The sequence below is a fragment of the Leptopilina boulardi genome, unplaced genomic scaffold (genome assembly GCF_019393585.1).
Source record: "Leptopilina boulardi isolate dan_hultmark-lab unplaced genomic scaffold, ZJU_Lbou_2.1 LbouV2_376, whole genome shotgun sequence".
NCBI classification, from domain to species: Eukaryota; Metazoa; Arthropoda; class Insecta; order Hymenoptera; family Figitidae; genus Leptopilina; species Leptopilina boulardi.
The window spans coordinates 397,443-417,306 of NW_026137947.1; the positions used below are offsets into that span (position 1 = coordinate 397,443).

A 19,864-nucleotide genomic window follows, 5' to 3' on the forward strand; every position below is an offset into this window, starting at 1 on the left:
GTAGTGGTTACCAGTACTGGTCCCAACTCTGGCAGCCAATACTGGTAAAATGTTATTATCCCCAAGTTACGCCAACTCTGGCGCCAATACTAGGTGCCAGTACTGCGCCAGTACTGCGCCATTAGTAAATTTTTGATTGGGACTAGATCAGAAATGACGTATTTTTTTTTGCCAATACAGTAAACGCGTGAATTGCATAACAGAATTAGAATACCTGCTCGTCATGAAAGGTGTCCAACAATTGTGGATAGATTTCAAGGCAAAATGTCAAGTTTAGAAAAAGAAAGAAAAACAAAACAAAAAAAAAAAAAAAAAGACGAATACATGTGATATTAAATCGCGTGACCACCTAACATCAGCTAAATAAAGGGTTTCCACGATTTACAAATTGAATTAAATTCTCAACTTGCACGCCATCCACATTCTTGGTATGTCCATATAAAAGGAGAATAAAAGAAATTCTCGGATTCAAGTGAGTTGCGGAACGTATTTCCCAACTTTCGCACCGCGTCTCACTTCAAAAAAAAAAATATATATAAAATCTTTCTTCTCTCTCTATAGTTTTTTTTTAAAATCAATTTTTCCAAAAGTAAATTTTTGAAAGAACGATTATAACTTTTGAAGAAAAAAAAACAACTTTTTTTCACGTTTACGAATTCATTGTTCTTTGACTACATATATATATATAGTGACGCAAAGAAAGGTTTGAAACCACTCGATGAAAAGTGGTAGACACCAAAAACGCGAACAATCAAGTAACTAGCAATAGTCCAATTAGATTCGGAACGTTCGTTAACAACAGTTGAACTTCCAATTATCGATTGAACGGTGATAAACTCGAATACAGGGCAAGAATGTTCTTCAATGAAAGCGCCATGTTGCTGCCGATGGCCATTGTCGGTGATGCTGGGTAGGTACACTTGATCATTTCTTTGATAATCACCTTGTATTGTGTTGTGGAACATGAGAAAAGAGTGTGTATATATATATATATATAAACGAAAAAGGGGTGATGGAAGAAAGCTTTCTGAACGGAAGTGAAGAGAAAGAGAGACAGAGAAAAAGGGAGAGAAAGAGAGAGAGAGAGAGAGAGAGAGAGAGAGAGAGAGAGAGAGAGAGAGAGAGAGAGAGAGAGAGAGAGAGAGAGAGAGAGAGAGAGAGAGAGAGAGAGAGAGAGAGAGAGAGAGTCAAAGAAAGGCAAAACTTTTAGCAGGAAGCATTGAAGAACACTGCGTCCGGGAAGAGCACTATGGATTTCGTGATTGCCGAGAACTTCCGACTCAAGGGAGGTTACAGTCATTTGCTCCACTTAGCCAGACATCGCTACTCGACTTAATCCCAAAATTTTAGCCGTCAATTAGTTTTAAATACTTTTCCTTTTCTAAGACACTATTTTACATTTTTAATTAGGCAAATATTTACCCTCATTTAATAATGCCTCTCAATTCATAATTTTCATTTTTTTTTTATTTTTCTTTTTCTTCTTTCCTTTTATTTTCATTTTTTTACTTTTAATTTCGTTTTTTTCGCTTTCTCTTCTTTTCTTCTTTTCCTATTTTTCTTATATTCCTCTTTTCTTCTTTTTTCCTTCTCTTTCTTTCTTATTTTTCCCCTTTGTAAATTAAGTTTCAGTAGTAGAGGTCAGTTACGGTCAGACTTAGCAAAATTATTTTCAATAGTAAAGATCAGTGTCAGACCGAGGGGTAATTTTTTAATATTTTTTCTCTACTTTCGTTTTATTTATTTTTTACTTTTATCTTTTTTCTCTTTATTTACTATTTTTGACAATTGTAAATTTATTTTCAGTAGTAGAGGTCAATTATGTCTAGATCTATCAAAATTATTCTGAATTTTATTTTAGTAGTAAAGGTCAGTTTTTGTCAGACTACAATATTTTTTTCTAAATACTATTTCAGTAGTAAAGGCCAGTTTTGGACACACTCCATTTTATCAAAATATAATTTCAGTAGTAAAGGCCGCCTTTGGTCTGACAATAAATGTTTTTCTAAATATTATTATTTTCAGTAGTATAGGTCAATTTCTGTCAGACTCAGTTTTTTTTCTAAATACAATTTCAGTATTAACACTACTTCCTGTCGGAATACAAAATTATTTCTAAATACTCTTTCAGTAGTACAGTCCAGTTTTGGGCAGAATCCATTTTTTTAATTTGATTTCAGTAGTAAAGGTCGCCTTTGGTCTGACTATAAATATTTTTCAAAATACTATTATTTTCAGTAGTAAAAGTCAGTTTTAGTCAGATTCAATTTTTTTCTACATACAATTTCAGTAGTAAAGGTTAATTTCTGTCAGACTACAAAATTTTTTCTAAATACGATTTTAGTAGTAAAAGACATTTTCAATGGGACTTAAAATATATTCCTCAAGTTCGATTCAGTAGCAAAATTTAGTTTCTGTCAGACTACAAACTTTTTTCTTAATACTATTTCAGTAGTAAAGTCCAGTTTTGGACAGACTCCATTTTTTAAAATATAATTTTAGTAGTAAAGGTCGTCTTTGGTCTGACAATAAATATTTTTCTAAATATTATTATTTTCAGTAGTATAGGTCAATTTCTGTCAGACTCAATTTTTTTTCTAAATATAATTTCAATATTAACGCTACTTCCTGTCGGAATACAAAATTTTTTCTAAATACGATTTCAGTAGTAAAAGCCATTTTCAGTGGGACTTAAAATATATTCCTCAATTTGGTTTCAGTAGTAAAATTTAGTTTCTGTCAGACTACAAACTTTTTTCTAAATACTATTTCAGTAGTAAAGTCCAGTTTTGGACAGACTCTATTTTTTTAAAACATAAGTTTAGTAGTAAAGGTCGTCTTTGGTCCGACTATAAATATTTTTCTAAATACTATTATTTTCAGTAGTAAAAGTCAGTTTCAGTCAGATTCAATTTTTTTCTAAATATAATTTCAGTAGTAAAGGTTACTTTCTGTCAGACTACAAAATTTTTTCTAAATACGATTTTATTTTATTTAGTTTCTGTCAGACTACAAACTTTTTTTAAAATACTATTTCAGTAGTAAAGGTCAGTTTCAGACAGAGACAATTTTTTTCTAAATTTGATTTCAGTAGTAAAGGTCAGTTTCAGACAGAGACAATTTTTTCTAAATTTGATTTCAGTAGTAAAGGTCGTCTTTGTGCAGACTACAAATAGTTTTCTAAATACTTTTTCAGTAGTAAAATTCAGTTTTAGTCAGATTCAATTTTTTTCTACATACAATTTCAGTAGTAAAGGTTAATTTCTGTCAGACTACAAAATTTTTTCGAAATACGATTTCACTAGTAAAGGTCAGTTTTAGTCAGACTTAAAATATATTTCTAAATATCGTTGCAGTATGTAAAAAAAAGTTATATTGAAACAGCATTTACCTAAGTTCATAATAATTTTTGTCTAATTAGTAAAAATCAGTATTAGTAGAACATCAAATTTTGTTTACAACATTAGTTGCAAAAAAATTAATAATTTTATAAATAAAAATAAAATTACAAAATTTATTGTCAATATATTGTTTATCACTGATAATAGTCATTTTCAATCAGACAGAAGGGAACAAAATAACTAAATTTTAAAAATCCTTTAAATAAATCGACATTTATTTCAATTCGAAACTTATTAAAAATTGATTTTCATTTTAATATAAGATTATTAATGAATTCATCATAACTCGGTCGTTTTTAATAATAAATTATTAATTACTTTTCATTTGAAATTGTGAATGTTAAATTAAAAAAAAAATAATTAATGAGAATTTAAATAACCAACTCGATGAAAAGAGTTTTATAATAATTTAATGAATTTTATTTATAATTAAGATAATATTTTTGAAAACTGTAAAATATAAATTATCAGATTGTAATAAATTTACAATCTTTTGAAAACGAAATTAATTCGCTGTCTTTAAAAAAAGAGAGTTTTAATTTTAAAAAATATATTTCACAAAAGATTGAAAATTTTTTGAAGAGGCAGTATATTTCAATATTGAAATAAAATATTAATTTTTCTAAAGACTAATTTATTTTTAGATATTACATATAAAGTCGTCTCGACAAGTCATATATTTTGAAATTTGTTAGAATTTTAATATATCAGTACTAAATAATGATTTAAGTCAGACATTCTAAATTCTTGTAAATATAATAGTAGATTAATAACCATTTTATAGAAATAAAATTTTAATTTTTATTTTAATATTAGTAGTAAAAATTAAAAAGAAATTCATTTTTTGGAGAAAAAAAAAATCCACGTTTAAAAATTCATTTTATTTTCTACATCTCTATTATTTTTTTCAAGTGATTTTTGCATTTTGTTTTTTGTCAATATATATAAATCCAAAAGTTTTGTAAGAGGTCATATATCGAGATGAATTTCGATCTTTTAAGCTTAGCACGAACCCTCTAGATTGAAACCCCAGGCATCAGGACGCTTTTGAAGTTAGATGTTTGAAAATCAAAGTTTCAAGAAAATTGAGATTAAACTTTACGCCATCATGGACGTGTATCTGATCTCAAGTATAATATCGTAAGATAAAAAAAAATAGATTGATGAATAATTTCTCAAAGTAAATTTAGAATCGATGTAAGTTTCGAGAAGATGTTTTTTTTTTTTTTTTTGGAAAAATCCGATTTTCTTTAGCAAAAAATTTTGCATAATGAATTAACATTTTTTTTTCATATTAAATTTTATATTTTTAAATTTCTAATTAAAAATTATTAAATATAATAATTAATATAATATAATATATATAATATAGTGTAATTTTTTTAAAAATATGGTTTGAACTTTTTCTCAACTCTTTATATAAAAAGAAATTGTATTAAATATGTAAAATGCAAGCATTAGAGAATTGTGACAATGAAAATCAATAACTTTGTTTTTATTTCGTTTTTCGTTATTTTAAGACACATGCAAGATCGACTTTTAGGATGGAACGTTCCACCGGAACACTCGGATATGGTACATCCACATTGGAGGGGATTTTTGGCACCACAAAGATATTGGCATATTTGTTTAGCGCTCATTTATTTTATGCTCATGGTCCTTTCACTTGTTGGTAATGGCTGTGTTGTTTGGATATTTTCAACGTAAGATAAATTTTTTTTTTTTAAACATTTTTTAAAATATTGATTTTTACGAAAAATAATTCTAAAATAATTCATTATATTAAAAATTTGATAAATATAATTTCTAATATCTATAGTTTTTTTTATAAATAAATTCATCATTTATTCATTTTCAAATTAATATATTTTATCTTTAATTATTTAAATATTTGACAGAAACAATAGAAATGTGATTATTATTCATATATTCTAAATGTAAAATTAAAATACATTACTAATCTTAATGAAATAATTTATTTCTTATGTTTTAATTTTGAAATTGTATGTGAAAATCAATAATTTTCAAAATTTTCAATTTTACCAAAATATATATATATTTTTAGAAAAATAATTAAATTATTTACACTATTGTAGGTCAAAATCACTGAGATCGCCTTCGAATATGTTTATAATTAATCTATCACTCTTTGATTTAATGATGATGCTTGAAATGCCATTACTAATTGCCAACAGTTTTTTGGAACGAATGTTAGGTTGGCAATTGGGTTGTGATATTTATGGTGCACTTGGCAGTATTTCTGGAATAGGTCAAGCTATTACCAATGCAGCCATTGCATTTGATCGCTACAGGTTTAAAATTTATTCAATTTTTGAATATTTTGCTTTTTTTACATTATTCTCCCCTTTTTTTTAAATATTATAAAAATTTATTTTCATATTATTAATTTTCTTTATTTTTAAATGTTATAAAAATTTATTTTCATATTATTAATTTTCTATATTTTTCAAATTTTAAAATAAAAATTTTCATAAATTAGAAATTAAAAAACTTTTTTAAATATGATACATTAATTTTTTTTTTTTTTATTCAATATTTTGAATAGAACTATTTCGTGTCCCATTGATGGTCGACTTAATGGAAAACAAGCATTCGTTATAGTTCTACTGACATGGTTTTGGGCACTACCATTTACTATTCTACCATGGATTCGAGTTTGGGGTCGATATGTACCAGGTGAAATTTTCTATTACCAAAAAAATATATAGAAAAAACCAAAAAAAATTTCTAAAAATTATTTTTTCTTTATATTATAAAAAAATATTAAATTTTTAAATATTAAATTATTTTAATATTTCATTGGATTATTATTATTAAATATTATTGAACGAATAATACAAAAATTATTAATGATTTACGTTTATTTTAATTATTGTGCAGAATGTATTTTTAAAAAATTCATTAAAAAAAAAGAGAAGATAAATAGAATATCAGTTGAAAATGGAAAATGAATAAATAAAATATGTTGCTATAAAATTGCAATTAAAATAAATATTCTCTCTTGCCTTTGAATTTTTGTATTTTTAATTATTTGAAAAAAAAATCAGAATTTGACGTACTGTGATAAATAATAATGTAAATAAATATAGTGTAATTAAAATTTAAAAAATCATTATTTTTTCAGAGGGTTTCTTAACAACCTGCAGTTTTGATTTTCTAACTGATGATGACGATACAAAAGTATTTGTAGCAAGTATTTTCTTTTGGTCATACATTTTTCCAATGACACTTATTATTTATTTTTATTCTCAATTAATGAAATCAGTACGTCATCATGAAAAAATGTTACGTGAACAGGTTTGTAAACATTTTTTTTTTTAAATTTGTATTTTATTTTATAATATAATTTAAAAATTTTTTTTTTCTTTTTCCTAAAATAAAAGGCAAAGAAGATGAATGTAAAATCACTTATATCCAATCAAGATAAAGAAAGAAGTGTTGAAATGCGAATTGCAAAAGTTGCATTCACAATATTTTTCCTATTTGTTTGCGCCTGGACACCATATGCTGTTGTTGCTTTGACTGGAGCTTTTGGAAATCGGTAAAAAAAAAAAATTTTATTCCCCTTATATTTTATATTAAATTTCATTTCTTTTATATAAATCGAAAAATTACTTTTTGTTATTAATAATAAAAATTATTTTCTTTTTTTTTGCAAATATAATTTTTTATCTATTTTATTTTATTTATTTTTTTAAAATTTCTTTTTCATTTTATCGCAGTGAAACATTAACGCCATTTTCGACAATGATACCAGCTGTATTCGCAAAAACTGTATCCTGCATTGATCCCTGGGTTTATGCAATCAATCATCCAAGGTAATATTAATTTAAACAAATCGAAATTTATTTGAATCTTCAATTAAAATAAATTTTGATAAATATAATTAAGCATAATTTTTTTTTTATTATTTATAATCTATTTTTATTTATTAATAACACAGATAAATTAATATCAATATTATTTTGATTTCCAATAAAATTACTGTTTGTTTCATTACAAATTTACAATTTTAGAAATTCTAATAATATTATGAAAGATTCATTTTCCATTAAGTTATTATTAAAAAAAAAATCGATATTGAAAAACAAATTATAATTATTGCCAAAAAAAAAGAATATCATTTTAAATATTTAAATTGGCCTTGACCCATATATTAAAATTAAGACAATGTACATTGTTTTAGATATCGATTGGAATTACAAAAACGTTGTAAATGGATGGGAATTCGTGAACCAGAATTGACAACAGATAGTACATCGGCAACAACTGAAAGAATGAAAGCTGAAGTAGATGCATAAAAAAAAATTCAAAAAAAAAAAAAAGAAAATGTTAGCTACGGTCGACGTAACAGAAAATCAATGAATCAGTTTGAGATGAAACAACAGTCTACATTATCAGCCACCACAAATTTAATATCTGATTCAAAAAATTACGTTATCTGTACTTACATTTTTTAATTCTAATTTATCTACAGTTCATCTATAATTTTATTCAGTCAAGGGAATTTCTTATTGAAAAATAATTTTCTTTTATTTTTTTGTTCATGACATATGGAATTTTATTCATAACAAAAGTTATGAAATGAAGTCATATGAGAAAAATAGTTTTTTTCATTAATAAAGCAAAACATTTATTTGTTTTGTTTAAATTTTAACTGAATTTTTGTAATATCTATTTTTCTCTGTGAATTTTTCTTTTTCTTAGAAATAAATAAATATATATCGTATATTATATGTAGATTATAAGATTTTTTGTGTAACACTTTTTTCTGTATAATAAAAATATAATAGCATTGTTAAATGGAGAAATAAATTTTTAGATAGTGGTTAATAAAAATTAAGGAAAAATAATAAGTAAATAAAAAAATAATTAATTAAGAAAAATAATAATAATTTATAAAATATATTTATTGATTTTAAAAAAATGTGTTTTCAGTGATGGAGCAGTTTTAGTAGAATGCTGCCACCTTCGGTCAGACACGAGAGTCAACATTGTACGTATTACTATTGAACGACGCAATAACATCAATTGATAAAGGAAATATTTTTAGTAGAATTTTTTTTTATTTATTATCAAATTTCTTATGTTATCATAAGAGAAAGTACTGTTCTTCCAATAGTTTACGAGTTTTCTCCAAAATAGATAAAAGTTTAATAAACAAAAATGATTATAAAATGGAAAAAGTATTTTCAATATTATGTATGAAAATTCGAATTCAGTAGTAAAAGACAGTTTACGTCAGAAAAAAGTCATTAGAACAGAAAATTTCTAATGTTTTTGTGATGTTCTTTTTACATATAAGTAGTATAAGTCAGTTTTAGTCAGACTTAGCGAATTGTTTTACTGGTTTTTGCAAGTGAAAGACAATTTTAAACAGACAATCTTTTAAATTTACTGTGAGTAGTAAAAGTCATTTATGGCCAGACACAAGTTTTAAATTTTAATAACAGTAGTAAAAGTCAGTTTTACTCAGACAAAAAGTTTCTTATGTTCATTTAATTAGTATTTCCTTCTCATTCTTTCTTATTTTTCCCCTTTATAAATTAAGTTTCAGTAGTAGAGGTCAGTTACGGTCAGACTTAGCAAAATTATTTTCAATTCTATTTCAATAGTAAAGATCAGTGTCACAACGAGGGGTAATTTTTTAAAATATTTTTTCTCTACTTTCGTTTTATTTATTTTTTACTTTTTTCTCTTTATTTACTATTTTTGCCAATTGTAAATTTATTTTCGGTAGTGGAGGTGAATTATGTCTAGATTTATCAAAATTATTGTGAATTTTATTTTAGTAGTAAAGGTCAGTTTTTGTCAGACTACAATATTTTTTCTAAATACTATTTCAGTAGTAAAGGCCAGTTTTAGTCAGACTTAAAATATATTTCTAAATATCGTTACAGTAGTAAAGGTCGTCTATGTTCTGACTATAAATATTTTTCTAAATATTATTATTTTCAGTAGTATAGGTCAATTTCTGTCAGAATCAACTTTTTTTCTACATACAATTTCAGTAGTAAAGGTTAATTTCTGTCAGACTGCAATTTTTTTCTCAATAATATTTTAGTAGTAAAGGTCAGTTATAGTCAGGCTACAAATATATTCCTAAATTTGGTTTAAGTAGTAAATGTCAGTTTTAGTCAGACTACATTTTTTCTAAATACGATTTCAGTAGTAAAGGTCGTCTTTGGCCAGACCTCAAATATTTTCTTAAATACTTTTTCAGTAGTAAAAATTAGTTTCTGTCAGACTATACACTTTTTTCCAAATACGATTTCAGTAGTAAAAGTCGTGTTTGGTCAGACTACAATTTTTTTTCTAAATGCTTATTCAGTAGTAAATATCGGGTTCTGTTAGACTACAATTTTTTTCTGAATAATATTTTAGTAGTAAAGGTCAGTTATAGTCAGACTTAAAATATATTCCTAAATTTGGTTCCAGTAGTAAAGGTCAGTTTTAGTCAGACTCCATTTTGTCTAAATTCGATTTCAGTAGTGAAGGTCGTCTTTGATCAGACTACAAATATTTTTCTAAATGCTTTTTCAGTAGTGAATATCGGTTTCTGTCAGACTGCAATTTTTTTCTCAATAATATTTTAGTAGTAAAGGTCAGTTATTGTCAGACTACAAATATATTCCTAAATTTGGTTTAAGTAGTAAATGTCAGTTTTAGTCAGACTACATTTTTTCTCAATTCAATTTTAGTAGTAAAGCTCGTCTTTGAGCAGACTAGAAATATTTTTCTACATACTTTTTCAGTAGTTAAGGTCAGTTTCAGTAGAGAATTACTTTAAAATTTCTAAATTTCATTCCAGTAGTAAAAACCAATTTCAGCCAAACGATATTACTATACTTTGCATTTGGTGTAAGTAGTAAAAGAAAGTTATTATAGTCAGCCAATTTTTAATTGTCAATAATTGCTGAATTGTTAAATTTTTCTATTTTTTTCTATAAGTAGTAAAAATAAATTTTTAGTCAGACGGCAAAATGAAACACTATTTATTAGTAGTAAAAGTAATTTATAGTTAGACAATGTTTATTACTAAATTCCCCAAATTTTTGTTCGTTATTAAAATATCAAAAAATTTTTTTTTTAATTAACACTATCTAAATAAAAATCGCGAGATAAATTTTATTTTTTTTTTTTCGAAAAAAATCTTTGTTTCTACGAAACCATAAATTGCCTGAATTCCGTGGTTAATCGCAATACGAATCGGTTAATCGCGACGAGCGTGCACTCCCTTAATCGGTTGCCGTGCATCAGCAAGAGCAATTATATCTACATCATTTGACTAGAATGTAACTAGTTTCATTCTCCATAAACTTCAGAAAGAAAATTGGTAGCAATGATGAAGAATTTCTCTATGGTATTTAAATTTTGAAAACAAAATTGATTTATTTATATTTTTCTCGACAATTAGAATTATAAATAAATTTTTAAATAATATACAAAATAAATAATTTAAAAAGAGAATTATTTTAATTATTTAGATTTTAAATTTAGATATATAATTTATTTTTACACTCAAGTTACATTTTTAAATTAAGATCACAAGTTACTATCAAATCTAATTTAATTTCTCTCATATCTTAAAATAAAATTTCTATTTCAATGTATATAATATGCCATTGATTTTCCATTATTATTGACATTTATTATTTATATCTTATTTTTGTTATATTTTACAAGTCAGACAGTAAAGCTATATTTCTATTATTACAATTCATGAATAATTAATACATATTTAGATATCGCAGAAAATTAAAAGGCATTAAAATAAGCTGCAATGCTTATTATTTTCATCCAATTTTCCTTATTTTAATTCATTTTGGTATTAAAATAAGCAAAATTAGATTAAAATAATAAGCGTTGCAACTTATTTTAATGCCTTTTAATTTTCTGTGATTTGGTTAAAAATTGTTTGTTGATCTAAAATTAACCTTCGCCGGACTGGATACTTTTTATATACACGGTTGACAAGATCCCACCCAGGGTGGGCCAAATGTTTTCTTCTTTGTATATTGCAATAAAAACTTAGAATCATTCAGTTTTTTTCCAAAATTGTTATATGTTACCAAATAATATATTTTATTAATGTTTTGTTGATTTTTTATTTATTTAAACAATTTATTATTAATAATTTATAACTTTTTCAAATAAACATACGACAGTAGAAGAATTTTATAAATTTGTTACCTTTTCTTCGTAGTTATTAATTCAAAGGTTATAAATAAAATAAAATATATAATTCAATTTGCAACAACTATTATTATAAATTGTTTAAACAAATAATTGTTGCTATTTATTAACATTCTTTATAATATTCCAAGAAAGTTGCAATTTTTTCTAATTTTGCAACTTAACAAGCTCAACATAATAAACATGAAGATTTTATATGAATTTAGTATTCAAACGATTGTTTAAACAATTTATTGTTGTTATTTATTAACTTTATTTGTTTAAACAATTGTTGAATTAAAAATTTTAATTCAAATCTATCTTTTATTATATTCGGCTTGATAAATTGCAAAATTAGAAAAAAACTGCATCTTTCTAGGTGCAGAACAAAAAAAAGTTAGTAAATAATAACAATAATTGTTTAAACAATTGTTGAATTAATAATTTTACATCAAATCTATCTTTTATTATATTCCGCTTGATAAATTGCAAAATTAGAAAAAAAACTGCATCTTTCTAGGTGCAGAACAAAGAAAGTTAATAAATAATAACAATAAATTGTTTAAACAAATGAAAAATGCAATATAATATTTTTTATATCTATTATTTGACATCATAAAACACTCACAGTGAAAAGTCTGCATGATTTCAAGTCTTTTTGTAAAATAGAATTAAAAAAATATCTGAATCATCCCGGTTATCTCCGTACATACATTGATAAAAGTTATAAATAATCAAGAAGAAATTTTTTTTTTAAATTTGTTTTTACATTTTTTGAAAGTTCTTAAGATTTTGTTCAGTGACTTAAAATCGCGATTCAGTTAAGGCAAAACTTTAGAAGATATGGCAATTTCAATTTGTCTGGCCCACCCTAGGTGGGCATCTTGTCAAGCGAAGGTTAAACATATATTTTATTAATTAATAAATAATTATAATAATATTCTATTATTCTCTTATATTATTGCTTTGTTAAATTCTTATTTATTTTCACTAAATTATATAAATCATTAGAAAATATCGTTAATATGGATGAAATAATCTATAAATTTTATTCTTATGACCTCTTAACTATATAAGGAGAGGAAATTACAATATTGACGTTAATAGATTTGAAATGAGTTATTGAAAAAAATAATGAAAAAAAGAGTAAAATATATATATATAAAGAGAGAGAGAGAGGTGGAAGAATGATAAAATGAGGTTAAGCGAATTCTACTTGATCGTCCAGACGATTGGCTACGGAAACGGAATTATTTCCATCGTGTGAGAATTCTAATCCATCACGGAAGACAACGCGATTATACGACTCTAACTATATATATATATATATATATCGCTGAGAAACTACTGTCCATTTTATCAAACTATGCGCAAACCATATACTGTATTGTATACAGTGTACACATCTCGCAGAGAAATTAAGCTTATCGTAATCTCTGACGGTTTCCCACCAATGACTCTGACAGAACTGACAGTCAAAATTACGGATTTGATGCTCCGCTTTCCGTTTCACGAGGTTTCATTTGTCGATATCTACTTGTACAATTTTTAACAATTTCCACTTTGCTTCACAGAAAATTAAAAGGTATGAAAAATAAACTGCAACGCTTATTATTTTAATATAATTTTGTTTATTTTAATACATTTTGTTATTAAAATAAACAAAATTGGATAAAAATAATAAGCGTTGTAGCTTATTTTAATACCTTATATTTTTCTGTATTAACAAACGTTTCGAAAAAATTACTATATCTTTCAATTTTTTATCATTTTCTTTATTATTATTATTATTATTATTGTTATTATTTTCATAAATTAAATATAATATTCAAAATTATTAAAAAATAATAATAATATTAAAAAAATGAAAATACAATATTATTTATATTCACTATTTTAATTAATATTATTTTCATATTCATTCTCATTAGCGTTCTTTTTGACAGTAATTCAATAATTTGGGGGTAGGGTCAGCCGGGGTAAATCCGAACGCTAATTATTTCATCTTAATTAAAATTTTAAAAATAAGTTAGACATGAGAATTTATACCTCAGATCTTCTTTATGAGATTTTAAGTATTATCCCATTTTTCGTTTGTTAATTAGCAACAGCATAAACAAAGATAAAGAGTATTGCAAAAAAAAATTGAAAATCAAAGATGACACTTTTTCAGTATTTTGTCTCGTATTTGAAGAAGAAGAAACTAAAAATTCATTTTATTATTTCTAATTGTTTGTTATGAATACACCCAGGTAGAAAAATTAGCATTACTAACGTTACTAATATTACTAACGTTACTAACGTTAGTACCTATAAAAAAAATTAAGAAAATGTTTCTAAATTGTATTTTTGCAGAAACTTGTCGAAAATCGACCACCAGGAAGTATTTAATGTTCTTTCCCGCACTTTTTATAATTTTCATTTCTATTATCACTTCCACTTCTTTATTTTCATTACCGTTTCCACTTTCACTTTTTCTAATTCTCATTCACACTTCCATTCCCACTTCCACTTTTTCTAATTCTCATTTCCACTTTCACTTTTTTATTTTCATTACCACTTCCACTTTTTCTAATTTTTATTCCCACTTTCCTTTTTCTAATTTTCATTCCCACTTCTACTCCCATTTTTTCCACTTCTAATTTTCATTATAGCTGTTGCCATTTTAACTAAAACTATTTCTAATTACCATTTACGCAACCATTTCCACTTTTTTTAATTACCATGGATGGAAATTAGAAAAAGTGAAAGTGATAATGAAAATTTAAAAAATTAGGAATGGAAGTGGAAGTGAAAATATAAAAAAGTTGTAATGAAAATAAAAAAGTGGAAGATGAAATGGGAATGAAAATCGGAACAAGTGGAAGTGAAAGTGTGAATGAGAATTAGAAAAAGTGGTAGTGGCAATGAATATAAAAAACTGGAAGTGGAAATAGGAATGGGAATGAAAATTAGAAAAAGTGGAAGTGGCAATAAATATAAAAAAGTGGAAGTGGAAATGGGAATGAAAATTAGAAAAAGTGGAAGTGAAGTGGGAATGAGAATTAGAAAGAGTAGAAGTGAGAATGGAAGTGCGAATGAGAATTAGAAAAAGTAGAAGTGGAAATGGGAATGAAAATTATAAAAAGTTTAAGTGGAAGTGAAAGTGGTAATGGGAAAGTAGGGGCAAAGTTTCTGTGAAAATATATTTTAGAAACTCTTAATTTTTTTTATAGGTACTAACGTTAGTAACATTAGTAATGTTAGTAACATAAGTAACGTTAGTAACGTTAGTAACGTTAGTAACGTTAATTTTTTCACCTGGGCAAGAACAGAAACTATTTTTGATTATTGCCTTCTGTAAAATTTTATTAATAATATCAGACCATTCGTATTTACCCCGGAAAATTGGAAAACCAGGGTAAATCCGAACGGTATTTTCAATAATTTTTTCTTATATCAGAGCCACACAAAATTATTTTTATTTGATTACAATATTATTTTAACATTATAAAAGTACATAGAAAAACGTTTTTCTTTCCATATATGTATTATCGTTAGTAATTAATAAGCAGAAGCTTAATCTCTGTTCTCTCGAAGGACTGTTCCACTTTTTTTTTGCCAAATGGTTTGTTGAAAAAAGTTTTTCAGGAACTTAATAAAATTTGGTATTCTAGGGTTTTTTGAGGTCGCTGATTACCAATTTGAAGTCAGTTTTTCAAAATTCAAAATGTCGGATCCAATATGGCGGACGAGAATTAAAAAATTCATTGGATTCGCTCGAAATTTGTTACTCGGGGGGTTTCAGGGTCGCTGATTACGAATTTGGAGTTAGCAAATTTGATCATTTTTAAAAATAAGTTTTAAGAAAGTCCGCCATATTGAATCCGCCATTTTGAATTTAAAAAATTTGACTTTTATTTTTGTATTTACATTCAATCACTCCAAAATACTTTCTGTACCATGTTTTGCAAAAATCCGTTATGATTTGATAAAGTTATTAAAGATTTTAATTGTGTAATGTATTTTAATTTTTAACCTGTTTGATTTTTGTATTTATATATGATGCATTATTACATAATAGGTTTATTATCGTATTTTTCTTTTTGAGTTTTTATATAAGTTTAACAATTGCAATACTTTAAATTTATTTTCCCTAAGATTTTTCTGAAATACAGTGGCGTTCGGATTTACCCCGGCTGACCCTATATTCTTAGAATTTCAGTAAAATATAAAATTCTTTCAGTTCCTCAATGATTAAAAGCGTTACTTTTTGGGAAAAAAAACAAATTGTGCAATTTTTAATTTCAAATAATTCATTATGCTTTACAATTTTTTTTTTAACTTGCAGGTTTCTTCTTTCACAAAATATACATTACATATATAGAGCAATGCTTGAGAATCACAGAAAACTTATTGTATTCGTATACCGTTGAGAATTTTCATTTTCAAAGAATTTGTACAACACCTAGTATCACTTACAATTGACCCTCTCCCATTTCAATGAACTTGCTCGAAGACTATTTTTAATTTGCCAGGCCCTGAGGAAAAAGAGCTTCTTTGAAGTAAGACTAGACAGCTAATCAAGGTTTTCCCAGTTTGCTGATGCGCATCGGCTTTCTACACTCTGAGCACACAGAAGTCTCTGATTGTAAAAAAAATCAGATGTGATGAAACTTGGTTTATTAAAAAAAAAGAGAGAGAGAGAGAGAGAGAGAAAGAAAAAAGATTTAAAAAAAATGAAAACAAGGGGAATTTCTATTAAATATAAAAGACAATTTTTGTACTAAAAAAACAGATTTTTATATCGTTGTCTAACTGAAACTATTTTCTAAATAAAAAAATAAATTTAAAAAAAAAATTAATTGGTGAAATAAATTTTTACTAAGGAAAAAAAATGAAAATCCGCGAACAGAAATGTTAAACTTGATGGTTGACCCAAATACGTAAAAAAAAAGGAAAGTTTTAGAAATATGTGAAAACCAAACTCTCGAGAGTGAATTCGTCAAATTGACAGCGAAATAGATCTTTTTTCAATTTAGTTGAAATGATCTCATTGCTCAAAGTCGCTGCCCATCTGTGCACTGCGTTAATTCTTAAAAATCAATAATTTTCTTTTTTTTTTTTTTTTTGCAAAATAAGCAAAGTGAAGAAAAGCTAATCAGAATTATATTTATTATAGCGCCTCTAAGAGAGATTTTTATAATCTATAAAATTGAAAAGCAGAAATCTTAATAAAATATAACTGGATTTTATTATATATTTATTAAAATCACTGATTTTACTGGCACAAAAATAAATTATATATAATATAAAATATTTGTTATATATAGCAGGATAAAAATAAATTTTTTACCTTCAATTTACCGATTTAAGAAAGATTCATATAAAATATTTCAAAAGATATTTTAACACGATAAAAAAAATTAAGAATTGATTTCAAATTTCCGGTATATAACTTGATTTATAATTCAAAAAAAAGAAGAAGGAGAGAAAAATTTCTATATGAATTACACATGTAATTGAATTGTCAAAAAAACGTTCAATGTGCGGAAATTATCAACTCTATTTATGTTGATTTTTCAAATATATATATATATTTAATGCATTGCAAAAACGTTTTAAATAAAATTTTTTTAAATTATTACCATATTATTACGATTTCTTCAAAAGAAAAATTCCATATTCTCGTAAATAAAATAAAAGAGACAGAAAAATAAATTGATTAAAAACTAAAATTTAGATGTGCCATAAAGTTTTTTTTACTGAAAAGGCAAAAAAAAGAAGATAGATTTAAAGATAAAAAGTCACTTCCAATGAAATTGAAATTTTCGAGAAAAAGAATTTTCTTTTTTTTCATTGAATTTCGAAAAATAAATTTAAATTGAATTTTCAATTTTTTAAGTTATATTTATACTTACACACAAAAATTTAGAAAATTATAATAAACATTTACAAAATATGATAATACTATTACGTTTGACTATTGCCGATTTATACTACTGGTAAAATTACAAAAAGTTCGAAATGTCGGACTAAATATTGACTTGTACTACTGATTTTATTTAGTAATTATGTCTGACAATTTTATGTCCTGATAAAATTTCCACTATTGACATTAATATTATCAGATTCTGTTCATTTTAGTCGGAAAAAAAATAATTTATTTATATATTGCTTAGATGCGAATAAAATATTTATTTATTAGAAATAGAAACAAGGGTAAAAATTAATTTTTATTTTTTATGTCTGACTAAAAACCAACTTGTACTACTGTGATAAAATTTTTTAAAAAAATTTCTGCAAACGTCTGACTTGACATTTACTTGTACTACTAATTTTTTTATTCAGTAATTGTGTCTTGACTAAAAACAATTTTATCTACTAATAAAATTACTTGTACTACTGATAACATTAGAAACGTTTATTAGAAGGTCTGTCTAAATATTTAGTTGTACTACTGATAAAAAATTATAAACGTTTTTTGATAGTCTGATGCAAAGAAGTATTTATTTATTTATTTATTTATTAGAAGTAGATACAAAAGTAAAAATTAGTTATACTTTTATTTGTTATGCCTGACTAGAAACCAACTTGTACTACTGATAAAATTAAAAAAAAAATTCTGCCAAAGTCTGACTGAACATTTACTTGTATTACTGATAAAATTACAAACATTTATTAAAGGTCTGAATAAATATTTACTTATACTACTGATTTTCTAATTTTATAATTGTGTCTCACTAAAATCAACTTGTACTACTGATAAAATTACTAAAATGTAAAAATCGGACTAAATATTGACTTGTACTACTTAATAAAACTATAAAACATTTACATAAAGTATGTCTAAAAATTGACATGTACTACTAATAATAATATTACAAAAAATTAAAGTCCAACAAGAAGTCAAACTAAAATCAACTTGTACTACTAAAAAAATTACTAAAATGTAAAAATCGGATTAAATATTGACTTGTACTACTTAATAAAATTACAAAACATTTAAAGAAAGTCTGACTAAAGATTGACTTGTACTACTAATAATAATATTACAAAAAATTGAATTCCAACAAAATATTTACTTTTACTACTAATTTTATTATTCAAAAAATCTGATTAAAATTAATTTCTACTACTAATAAATTTACTAAAAAAAAATTACTGAATTTACTTAATTTCTTTTTAGTCAACCAGAAAATAATCTATACTACTTTTTAACTAAATATTTACTTTTTCTACTGATAAAAAAAAAATTTATAAAACCTAACTAAATATTTCCTTTCAATAAAGGTAAAATTATAAATTATTTTTTATTATGCATAGTTAATTAAAATTACATAAATATTTATCAACTATTACAAATAGTTAATTGACTATAATTATTTTAGAAATTAAATTAATTAGTTATTTAATTTTTAATTAATCAATATAATTAGTAATTAATTAGCTTCCATCATGTTCATTATTGCGAGAATAAAAAATGTATGTTTAAAAGATTTGTCTTATATACATATTTAATGAACCAAAAAAGAAAACTGAGCTTTAAAATGAGGAATTATAATTAATTTAATAAGAATAAATTTAATTTACAATTAGTATAATTTGCATTTCCAATTTTCATTTGTAATTCAAGGGAAATAAGAGATATTTCTGAATGAGAGGTAAATGAGAAAGAAAGAGAGAGAGAGAAAATTTCTTTTTCCTATTGAATCTTTTAATATTATTAATTAATTTCATTTTGTATATTAATTTATATATTTTCATAAATAGAAAATTTCGTTGATATTCTCTGTGTGTCTATATATATATATATATATATATATATATATATATATATATATATATATATATATATATATATATATGTTCAAAATGGAAGACATGCGAACGTTTAAAGACGTTGCTAGGAGTCTAAGCCCCCTCCCCCTCCCTGCTCACTCGACTTAAGCTTGTTTCACGACTCTAGTTTCTATGAAACTATATTCTCCAAAGGGTTGTTAAAGCGGAAGGTTGTCGAGTCTCGAGGTCCAATACTTTTACAGTTAGTCGTTGTGAACGTTGTCCTTACTTCAGTGGACTGAAATACTAAAGTGAGCTTAAATGCGTTGCCATAGAGACTGCGGAAATGCTCTTGGTGTGTACAAGGCTTCAATGCACGTGATATCCTTTTCTCCTCCCTTTATCCCCTCTCATCTCTTTGAAATCTATCCCTTCCCCTCATCTCCCATCACAACTTCTGCGACACGTCTCGCACTTAACTGTCCGGAAGTAAGTGAGATCGAGAT

At 25.1% G+C, this 19,864-nt stretch overlaps 1 protein-coding gene across 1 annotated transcript; it reads left to right on the top strand.

Annotated features, from left to right (window-relative positions):
- The first annotated feature begins 459 nt into the window (after nt 1-459).
- On the top strand, nt 460-7,803 carry LOC127287852 (opsin, blue-sensitive-like). The gene is made up of 8 exons (XM_051314974.1): nt 460-910; nt 4,922-5,104; nt 5,498-5,713; nt 5,968-6,098; nt 6,547-6,719; nt 6,806-6,963; nt 7,145-7,240; nt 7,609-7,803. The coding sequence occupies exons 1-8, from the start codon at nt 855-857 to the stop codon at nt 7,721-7,723; spliced, it is 1,128 nt and encodes a 375-aa protein (XP_051170931.1). The 5' UTR covers nt 460-854; the 3' UTR covers nt 7,724-7,803.
- Nucleotides 7,804-19,864: the final 12,061 nt, after the last annotated feature.

Excerpts from the sequence above, each read along its gene's own strand:
- LOC127287852 (XM_051314974.1), top strand. The coding sequence starts at position 855 with ATGTTCTTCAATGAAAGCGCCATGTTGCTGCCGATGGCCATTGTCGGT. Across the intron at positions 6,720-6,805 it reads AAAAAATGTTACGTGAACAG|GCAAAGAAGATGAATGTAAA; the intron begins GTTTGTAAACAT and ends CTAAAATAAAAG. Across the intron at positions 6,964-7,144 it reads ACTGGAGCTTTTGGAAATCG|TGAAACATTAACGCCATTTT; the intron begins GTAAAAAAAAAA and ends ATTTTATCGCAG.